The sequence below is a fragment of the Equus caballus genome, chromosome 12 (assembly GCF_041296265.1).
Source record: "Equus caballus isolate H_3958 breed thoroughbred chromosome 12, TB-T2T, whole genome shotgun sequence".
Taxonomy (NCBI): domain Eukaryota; kingdom Metazoa; phylum Chordata; class Mammalia; order Perissodactyla; family Equidae; genus Equus; species Equus caballus.
Genome location: NC_091695.1, coordinates 23,729,616 through 23,741,425, shown reverse-complemented (window position 1 = coordinate 23,741,425; position 11,810 = coordinate 23,729,616). Strand labels below are relative to the sequence as shown.

At 35.3% G+C, this 11,810-nt stretch overlaps 1 protein-coding gene across 1 annotated transcript; it reads left to right on the top strand.

Annotated features, from left to right (window-relative positions):
* The first annotated feature begins 3,096 nt into the window (after nucleotides 1-3,096).
* OR4C10 (olfactory receptor family 4 subfamily C member 10) lies at nucleotides 3,097-4,035 on the top strand. The gene is given in 1 exon segment (NM_001391221.1): nucleotides 3,097-4,035. A coding segment is annotated over 1 exon segment (939 nt).
* The last annotated feature ends 7,775 nt before the right edge of the window (nucleotides 4,036-11,810 follow it).

Here is an 11,810-nt window from a genome sequence, read left to right as displayed (position 1 = left end):
CCAGAGATAACTAATCAGGAATCTTTCAGAGTCTCTGTCTACTTCCATACCCCTCTGAGGAATGTCAAAAATGGCTTTTAGAGTCAAGTACTTTAAATTAGATGCCATTAATTTTATGCTTTCACTGCTCTAATTCTCAAGCAATCAAGAGTGGTTTTCCAGAAAATGTTTAATGTTGATGAGAAGACAAAAGTCCTGTCTCTTACAAGAGTCAACAAGGAAACTATATCACACATCCCCACACTGGAATTATGCCACTTTGCTATTCTACATGGCATTCAGCTTTCTTAGAAATCAAGATTTGGATAGAGAAAGAGGACTTTCACATGTTTGGTTCCCAAGGGCAGGGAATCAAATTCCCCATTCATGAGTGGATGTTTCTCAAACGTGTCTCTCCAGAATACCTGCTTCTAAGACAAAACCTTTCCATCAAAGGAGATAATTAACTCCTAGGAGAGAAAGTAGCAGATACAAGAATAGGTCAATGAACCTTCATGGGAACCTCTTTTAATATCCATGCAGTGTGAGGTGAAAGTGTCTTGTTGTTTACATCTCCACAGCAAGATTCATCATGTGTGGATTGACCTGTTTGAATATGTTTCCTCCACACTTTCTGCCTCTTGCCTACGGGACCAGAGCCAGCTATAGATGACTAATTCTCCATAATTTTCAAATGAATCCATTCTAAATTCAGTCCCAGATTTCGTGTGAAAATTCTTTGAGGGTTTAATCAAGATGGAAAAATTTACAATTATAAAAACTCTTTTATAACAACTGTTTATTTGATATTGTATTTTCTGAAAAGTCTCATTCTTAGTATGTCCTCTGTTTCATATTGAAAGAGGACTTATTACAAGAGGAAGTCAATCTGAATATGGGAATGTTTTGAACACCCCTAAATATTATTAAGATCATCTAACGCTATAAGGTAAGTTTTTAAACAGTGATGATACTTATCAAAGATTGTTACTTTCCATATATAGTAATCATATGTTTCAACACTTTTTAAATATAGTAATAGAGCATTTCATCCTCGACACATTCTTCAAAAAATAGTTGGTAAATATCGGTAAACTAATTGGACAGGTACAAAATTTGAGGGTCATAAAGATTAAGCAGATAGTAGGACCAGCTCTCTGACACCAGCCACCATGCTTTTGCCATAAGACATCTCCTTTAGCAATCAACACTAAGTAGGACAATGAAATGAAATTTAAATACAATTCTCAAAGGTGTTACATAAATAACAAATTTGAATGTCATAAAACATCAACTGTTTACTCCAAGCACGAACATGGAGCCTCCTTCCTGGGATCAGTTGCTATAGACAATATGAGTCTCTGTGGCTTCTCTAACAGTAAAATTAGAGATGATTCTTGCCGAGCTTACTTATGGTTAAATATTTCTCTGTATTATGGCTCAAAATGTCAATTCTTCTTATCTGTGCATACAGAGTCATAAAAATAGATGAAAGGCTTATGTGTGTCTACAGCTGTGTGGAGAGAATATGTTCATGTATGTTTCCTTATTTGTTCTCATAAAAATCCAAGAAGTGGATATTGTTATTCTTGCTTTATAGGTTAGGAAACATGAAGGTAAGGTGCCAAAAAAATGTACCCCAGATAAAAGAAGCTGTAAGTGGAAGAATTAGGATTCTGGTCTGTTCTTTCTGATTCTTAAACCAAAACACTTAACCACTGTGGTAGTCATTTTCAATATTTTGCAGGAGTCTGAGCGCCCATGTCTGCAGGGGGATTGGAAAAGGGTGAACTGTATCTGAGGGAGAAGTCAAGATAAAAATGTTTTCAACAAATGCAGCACCACACTGTACTTGATATTTGCAAGATCAAACATGTCACTGTGTGTGCATCTGTGTGTCTTTGCATGTGTGTGTCTGCTGCTAAAAATGTTTCATATACACTTGCCTCTGAAGTAATATTAAAGTACTTATAATTACTAGAATGATATAAAAAAGAGATTACTAGTTCAATGTTATTAGTTATAACAATATAGGGAACGGATTTAGAATACAAAGGGGAAAATAGTTAACCTGATCTTGGCCTTACCCTTTATTAGCTGTTTAATCTTTGGTGGGGTCCTTAATTTCTTTATGCTTCTATTTCCTAATGTGCAAGTTAAGCATAAAAATTATAATGGTAATCATCTTGTAGGTTTGTGGTAGGGACTAAATCAGCAGATGTCTTTAAAAACACTGTGTTCAGTTTTATAATTATTATAATGTCGACATAAGTCTCTGAGGTTACTTCCTCATCTGCCAAATGGATGAAATGCATACCAAATACACTGGCTGTTATCAGTATTAAATGGGCTCATGTGTGCAAAGCACTGCTACTATGTCATGTAGATAGCAATTAATTGTTAAAAAGTATATTTTTTAGTTATCATAAATTTATTAGACTTAGTCAAAAAGCATATGAATTCTTTTATAAAAGCTCCTGTATACTTTCTCTACATTCCCATCATCAATGACCTGTGACTGCTTATGTCAACTATTATAAATCATCTCCTACCTGGGATTCCTGTGCCTGGCTTCTACCTTCTTACTGAAACTCAGTCCACTTCATCCAAAACACACAAAGATCTTTACTAGAGCAATGGCCATGATTCCTCCTTCCTCAAATTCTTCTTCATTCTTCCACTCACGTTCTCGATTATCTTCCGTGGTTCCCCTTTTTCTAAGGATAAAGGGCAAATCCCTTAACTTTCCATTCATATCCTTTACATGCATCTTCTACCTCTCTTTTCTTGCTTAGCTGCCACCCTGTATGTGATATACTACTTCACATTTTGTTCTTAGTCATCTCAGATGACTAAGTGTGCACAAATGGTCTCCTATGTGTTTAAAAAAGATCCTCAAGTCTATACTCTTAACAGAATCTTAAACCAGGAGTCAATTTGAGCAAACTTCCCACATTAAGAAACTTTTCTTTCTATCTCAAAAAAATCAGAAGAATTTACAACTCAATGGGATTCACACATTTAATATTTTTTAGAATGGATAAGTTCAATTAATTTAGATTACATTAATAAAAATAAAAAGTTATTTTTTTCAGGTAATGCAATTAACACAATGAAATGAAATACATGGAGAACATGAACAATGTGACAGAATTTGTTCTACTGGGGCTCACAGAGAATCCAAAGATGCAGAAAATCATATTTGCTGTGTTTTTTGTCATCTACATCATTTCTATGGCAGGAAATGTGCTCATAGTGGTCACCATCACTGCCAGCCCATTATTAGGGTCTCCCATGTACCTTTTTCTGGCCTATCTCTCTTTTATTGATGCCTGCTATTCCTCTGTCAGTACCCCCAAATTGATTGTAGATTCACTCTGTGAAAAGAAGACCATCCTATTCAATGGGTATATGACCCAAATCTTTGGGGAACATTTCTTTGGAGCTGCTGAAATCATCCTGCTCACTGTGATGGCCTATGACCGCTATGTGGCCATCTGCAAGCCCTTGCGCTATACATCCATCATGAACTGGCGGATGTGTGGCCTGCTAATGAGAGTGGTGTGGGTTGCAGCATTTGTTCACTCGAACATACAGATGCTCTTCATCTTCCAATTACCATTCTGTGGTCCTAATGTCATAGATCACTTTATGTGTGATCTGAATCCTTTGCTCAATCTTGCCTGCACTGATACCCACACTCTAGGGCTCTTTGTTGCTGCCAACAGTGGATTAATCTGTGTGTTAAACTTCCTCTTCTTGTTGGTCTCCTATGTGGTTATCCTGCGCTCCCTAAAGACCTACAGCTCAGAGGCAAGGCGCAAAGCACTGTCCACCTGTGTCTCCCACATCACAGTGGTCATCTTATTCTTTGTGCCATGCATTTTTGTGTACATGAGACCTGCAGCTACGTTACCAATTGATAAGGCAGTTGCTGTATTCTATACTATGATAACCCCCATGTTAAATCCCTTGATCTATACCTTGAGAAATGATCAGATGAAAAATGCCATTAAAAAATTGTGTAGCAGAGAAGCTATTTCAGGTGAGATATAAATTTGCCTGGAGCCTGACATTTGTTCAACTGAGTCATCAGTCAAAAGATCATTTTTGAAATAATAAAATATATTGGTATTAAACCACAACCACTGTAACAACTAATAAAGGTAGGCACTGTTACTATCCCCACTTTGTAAGGGAGAAAACTGACTGATAGGAGAAGGCATCAAAACAGCTATATTGAAGAGCCAGTAGCCAGAACCTAACTGATGTCTTAGACCTTGCTCTTAAATGTTGATACATGGCCAGGTAATGTTGATAGAAAAGTAAGATAATTAAACTAGTCATTACTTATTGTGCCACAGACTATGGTAAGCATACTGTATATATTAGTTCATTATCTATAACTAAAGTATAATAATTTTTTATTAATAATTCTGCTCATTTTTATACATCATAGCTGATAGTAATATGTTTCTTGTACTATTATTTTGTGTAACTACTGTAGGGCTATAAAAGCAATGGGCCATTTAGCTTCTGAGGGGTAATTAACAAAGATTACTCCATGTTTCCAAATTTCCTTGTATGCTTCAGAGTCATTTTGTTTTGTTCATATCACCATTATTAAGCTGCTAACCCACTGGAAAGAGTGATGACTCAAATAAAAGAATATTAAAATTTCAGATAGCAATGTCTATTTATTGAGTAAACAGTCATCCTCTGTAAAGTGCTTGCCTGCTGACTAACAATAGTATCTACAAGGCAGCACAATGTCTGGTGCACTCATGATATCGAGTGAAAGAATAAAGGTATAAGGAAAGATGAATAAAGTCATTAAAATATAGAGAAAATGAATAGTACTGGAGACTAGGGAGTATTTCTTTCCACTTTTATCTGTTTCAGACTCTGAGAATTATTATTTGGGAAATCTCAACTGGTTTTTATTCTTGCTTACACTGAGGAATGTGAAAGAAATTGAAATTGAGATTGTCATCTAATGAACAAGTAGTTTACTTTGATATCCTCCCTCCTCTCAGGAAGATTTCATCATCTTGTGAATGTGGGCTGTTTATGCTGTATTTCTCTGTTGATCAGTTTACTTTTTGGTAATATTTCATTATGAAAAGTTTGTTTTTTAAAAATATAGACACATCTATGCATAAAGTATTTCAGGATAAATTTATTCCATCCATTCATTCTATCCTTCATTCATTAATCAATAAATATTTTTGAGCCCAAGGAATATATCAGGTACATTGCTTCAGTGATGCATGAAGAGACACCAGGTCAGGCTTTTTCAGAGCTTAAGACCCACAGAGAGATTGCCAGAAAAGAGCAGACAATTACAACACAACATTATAAATAATATGATAGTGGAAGCACAGTATGTTATGAAAGCATGTTTGAGGGACACACAACAAACCTGGGGCATCAGGAAAAGCTCCATAGATGAAAATACATAAAAAATATAGACCCAAAGGATGTAAATGAACCAGCACAGCTAAGAGGCATTAACTGGGATGAGAACATTCCTCGGAGAGGCAATACATAGCAAATCCCAGGAGCTGAAAAAGAGTATGCAGGAAACCAAATCAATTCAGTATGTCTGTGGCTATTAATTCATCCTTTCATTCAATGATTATTTATTGAATCTCCACTGTGTGCCAGGCAAAGTTCTGAATACTGAGTTTCTAAAAGGCTGAATAGCAAGATATGAAACTGGAGAGATAGGAATAGGAACGATCAAGAAGGGTATCATAAGTGTTTCAAAGCTTAAAGCTAAGTACCATGGGGAAAACATTGAAAGGTCTCTCAAACTAGTAAGTGATGCAGTTATATTTGAGTTTTAGAATGATAACTTTAGCTACAGTATGGGAAATGCATTGAAGGGGACAAGACTGACAGCAGAAGAGCATTTAGGAGGTTACTGTAATGATTTTGGTGTGAAAGGATAGAGGTCTGAACTCGAGTGGTGCTAGTGAGGATGCAGTTACGTTGTGGACACTGCTGCAGTCAGGGCAAATTCCTTTCAGTGCTCCAGTGCATCCAGGCCCCAGCTGCTGTGTGTTTAGGCAGCTAAGAGCTCACAGCCCCACCCTTCTCTTTAGAATCATACCTGAGAAAATTAAGCTGTCTCACCTCAAGTATTACGCCCACCATCCCGGTGTCTACCAGTGATCAATGACTGACTGGCATGGGGTAAAACAGGCCGGTCTCCTTGCCTCAAGGCGGGATCAGTTCTGTAGTATGATGTATATCCCCGAGCTCCTGTGGCTCCAGCCTGAAGCCAAACTCTAGCTGAGACCATATCTTTTTCCCCCTACCATAGTCAGCTTCTCTCAACTCCTTCTCATTATAAATCATTTTCAGAAAAACTTCCATATCAGGGCCTGCATTTAGGTACACAAACTACCATGGAGAAATAGAGAAAGAATAAAGAAATATTTAGGAATTATCAACAAAAGAACTTAATATTCTATGAAAAGAATCCATGTTCTGGCTTAAATCGCTGGATGGATGAGGAAACTGAGAAGATGAAGCAAAGAGATGGATCTTCTTTGTTAGTGTAAGAACCTCTCCACCCGCTGTGCAAACAGCATCTCCCCAGTTATCTGAAGGATTAACCCTGCATAACTGAGGAAACTGCAACGGCCTCTCCTGAGGCAGGTGCCACAAAAGGCAATGCTGGTTCCTCTCAGGACCAACACCCACCACCTTCTTTTTCTTTAGACCTATAACTGAATTCATATTTCAGCAGGTCGCCTCTTTTTGCTGAGGAAGACTGGCACTGAAGTAACATCTGTGCCCATCTTCCTCTACTTCGTATGTGGGACGCCCGCCACAACATGGCTTGTCAAGCAGTGCCATGTCCGCACCCGGGATCCAAACCAGTGAACCCTGGGCTGTGGAAGCAGAATGTGCAAACTTAACTGCTGAGCCACCAGGCCGGCCCCAACAAAGTTTATTTTAAAAACTTCTATTAACAAGAAAAAGTTTAACTTTTTACTAGCAGGCTTAACAATATTTTATTTTAATTTTGATGCTAATTCATTATATAATATAAATATATCTATTACTAACCCACTTATTTGATATCTTCAAGTTTTCTACAGTTTGCTCTTATATGCTATACAAATATCATTAATGAATATACAAGATCATATTTTCTGTGTTAAAACAATTTTTAACTGAGATATTATTATAAAGTTGAAAGCATTAATTTAAAACATGTTACCGATTATGAAGAATTTTCATTAAAAGACTTTAGCTATATTCCACAGGATAGTCTTTAATACTATATGTTTACATATCTAAAAAGTATTTTTCTCTTATTCTTTTCATTATTTTATTTCTCTTTTTAATGTATCACCTTCTTGGACATTTTCATTTCAATAAACACAGAAGAGGATATGATTTTTAAAAATAGTTTGTCACCAATAACAAAATATTTTTTTTCCTCACCCCCTTCACCCATTTTGCCCACCTCCCAGTCTCCCACCTTCAGCAACCACCAATCTATTTTCTGTATCCATGAAACTTTTTTGTTTGCTTGTTTTTGATTCCACGTAAGTGAGATCATATGGTACTTGTCTTTTCCTGTCTGACTTACTTCACTTAGTATAATGTGCCTAAGGTCCAGCCATGTTGCAAAGGATAAGATTTCACTCTTTATTGCTGAATAGTTTTCCACTGTGTGTGTTTATGTGTGTGTGTGTATAGACATATATTTACACATTTTCTTTATCCATTCGATTGGTTAGGTTGTTTCTATGTCTTGGTTATCATAAGTAATGCTTCAATGAACATGAATGTGCATATATCTTTTCAAATTAGTGTTTTGGTGGTGTTTTATGGATAAATACCCAGAAGTGGAATTGCTGGATGATAAAGTTGTTCTATTTTTAATTTTTGAGGAAACTCCATGCTGTAAAACATTATTTTAAAAAATATAACTATATGCAGTCTACAGGACACCCATTTTAAATTTAAGGGCACATATAGGCTGAATGCGAAAGTATGAAAAAAGACATTCCATGCAAACGGTAACCAATAGAGGGCAGGATGACTACACCAGTATCAGACAAAAAATAGGCAAAAGAGACAAGGATGGTCATTACATATGAAAAAAGGACATTTCTATTGGAAATTATAATAAATATTAATATATATGCATCCAGCATCAGTGCATCAAAACATGTAAAGTGAATATTGACAAAATGAAGAGATAAATAAATAGGAATGCAATAATAGTAGGAGATATTGATATTTCACTTACAAAAATAGGCAGACATTCTACACAGAAAATTATTAGACCCTAGATAGAAGAGTAGTCCCAAGACCTGACTTCACTTCTGTCTCTGTCCTTCTAAATTAGTCATCTTAATATAGTTCAAAAAAGTTTCTTCTATGTATCTAATTTACCACTACATAGGTAATTTTGAAAAAGATGATAAAGTATTACTCAATTTTTTTTTCAACTTTGTTTAATTTCTTTTATTCATTCATTCACTTAGTAAACAATTTACTATTAATTGCATGCCATAAACTGCTGTTTGCTAAATACTTACCATGATAAAGATATGGTGGAGAACAATAGGGTCATGGTCTCTGTCCTTAGTGTGTTCTTACAGCTTACAGAACTGGCTAAGAGTTTGAGGAATACAAATGAAACTCTTGGTTTCTAACCCTTATGCAAAGTCTTCCTATTTTAAATTTCTCTAGGCATTGATCATTTCAATCATGATTTGCATATGTCTGAGTTTTGGACACAGTGCTTGTGTGGCCTTGTTATGCAGGACACTTTCTCACACCTTTAAGAAAGTCTTTTCCATTGGGAGAAGTTAGTCATTAGATTCTCATGATTTTTGAACATGGTTTTGCAGACCATTCTGCAATTTTTTTAGTGTTGCTGTAACACTGCAATTTGTAATTGGCTCACTTCTTTAATCTCCCTGTTTTCTTGGGTTACTTCCCCCAGTCTCATGATTTAAGCTGTTATTTACAAGTAAACATCCCCAAATCTAGACTTACAGTCCTGATTTGAAAGTCACACTCTAAAAAATCGAACTTTTTATTGATCATTTTCCCTCGTGTATCCTATTCCTACCTGAATTTCAATCTGTCCTCATGGTCTCACTATTCATCCTTAGGACCTCAACGTGTAGGACTCCTTGATTTCAATTTAGGCTAGTAGAAGGAAAATGTTTAAAAAAGGTCAAAGCACACAATAAAATAGTTATTAGTACCAATGCCAGTATTGGAATTGCTACGTATGTAATCTGTAAAAGCTGTTTTAACTTCATTGAGTCAGTTATCTTTCATATGAAATATCATTGTTAATTCCTATCTCATGGAATAGTTATCTGAATTAAAAGATATAACATTGTAAAGAGACAGACTCAAAGCAGAGTGTACAAATGGTATTAAATAAATATTTGGTGTGAAAAAATATGTCAATAAATTGCATTCCTTAATATGTATCTTATTACTAATGTTATCATAAAAAATGGAAATAAATTTGAAAAAATATGAGTGATCAATTCAGTTTGCAAAAAGACTAGGCGTACATATTAATCCAAAAACAACTCATGATAAATCTATAGTTCTTTAGTGGAGGAGCATCATCCTCTTCATCTATTTGTATTTTTCATCTTTCTTCCTGGTATCTTTGTTTGTATCTGGTTACTGAATATGAGGAAGATTAACTTTCTATGCAATAAGCTAAATAGAAGAACCAAATTTTGAATTTGTTGCAACATCTAGGAAGTTCTAATTAGCAAAGGAAGGGAAACTTTGGAGAATAATATCCTCTAGGATGCTAAATCTTACATCATTGTGTCAAGTATTCCCCCTGGAATTTGGAGAAAATATTTTTTTCGGTGTTCTGAGATGACTGCTATCAAAAGCCTTGAAAGAGGAAGACTTGACACTAATTCAGAGTCTTCCAACAGGTAAGTGACAGATTATTTCCATTTCTGTACTCACAAAAGCATCTTTACAAAATAATCCTACTTGGTTTTCTGTTTCCATATTTATTGTGATTCAAAGCTCCCATGTTCTCTGACAAAGGAGTGGAAAAAGTGAACTACCTAAAAGTATTCAGAGGCTCACTGTTAACACAAGAAATAGAATAAAATATAAGCATTGAGGAAAAATGATCTAGTACTTAACAAATATTTTATGAGTACTAGATAAAAGGATCCAGTCCATATTTTCATGTTTATTACAGTTTCTTGAGAGAGCAGACTGTAGAAAAGTTCACAAATAATTTCCTGTGAAGTAGTTGGCAAGATATGTACTCACTAAGATCGAGGTACTAGAAAGTTAGAAGAGATTATGTCTGGTTAGAAATTATAGAAAAAGTTAATGGAGGTAGTGATCTTCACATAGCTTCTGGAGAATGCTAGCTTTTCCATCTCCACGTAATGGCTTTGAACAGAATATTCTACACTACAGTGTAGAAATATTACTTCTTGTATTCTTCCAAAAGGATATAATAAGAATATAATTTGCATTTGGCACACTTCAGAAATTTAATTTGGAAAGTTGAATACTTCTCAAAACATGGCAGTGAGGAGGCTTGAAACTAAGTAATGAAGTTGAGAGATCACACGCTATATATGGGGGAGGAGAGTTCCTGAAAATTTGGGGGTAAAAGTCTTCCCTTTTTTATCATTAATTCTCCTGCCCCAAATTCTCACACAAGTGATCATATCAATCCTCCTCCCTTCACCAGGTTCCTGCTCTATTTGGAAAGAAAATAAATAAATATTAACTACCAGATATATAGGGCAGCCAGATATAGTAATGGGTATTAAGTTTTATGGTGACATTTTCATTGCAGGCAGGCTGTTTTCTAGGGCATCTGTGAACCGGGGAAGCAGGAAATATGAGATTCATTTACACAGGATGAGGAACTCAAGGAAAGTGGATTATACACTCTTTTAATTGAGCTCTTGAGGGTTAAAAAATCTTGGGACAAGCTGTTATCCTTCTCACAAAGAATGTGAAATTCTGCATATACATAAAGTAGCATAGAATTTCTCCAAAAGAAAGGGAGAATTGTAACTGAATTAGGGAGGGATGGATAGTTTATGAGACAGTCCTTGTGGAAAGCAATGCTTCTCACTGTGACCTCTGCAATAAAACAGATTATTTAAGCATATGAAGATCTATCAATCCTTGCATTCCATCCTCATCTATTCTCCATCTTTGCCTGCCTGTCTTTTGGCTCTTCTCTGCTCCATCAATATCAAGAGATTATCTGTTTATTATAGTTTGACAAATTTAGTCATTCTAAAGTTGGCTTATCTTATCAAAAGAATTGAGGTAAACACAGTAGTTTTTAGAAGGTCTTCTGTATGATTAGTGTAGTTTTATGTCCATATTCTTGTAACCATTTTAGCATTAGATTCATAGAGAACCTGATGAAAGTTGTTAACTCTCCTCTGGAGGAAAAAAATGGACATATGTTCATCCTCCTAAACTTACGTAAAATGAGAATTAATATAGGATGATACAAAGAATGTAAGATTATTCTTGCATGCCCTAACGGCCAAGGATTCATTTTTTAAAACATGCTTTAAGATCATTCTATCAGAGTCCAATGTCTTATACGGCTATGCAGTGCTATTCAGAATATAACATCTTATATAGTAGACCATGGAGCTGATTCACTAAGTTATTTAAAATTTATCTCAGGGTTGTTTTCTTTTTCTTTTTTGGTTTTATAGAATGGGATACTATACATGATAGATAGAAGATCCAGTAAATTAATGATGCTACTATATTTTGTAATAAGACTTCCATCCAGGAAAGAAGCTAAAATAAAT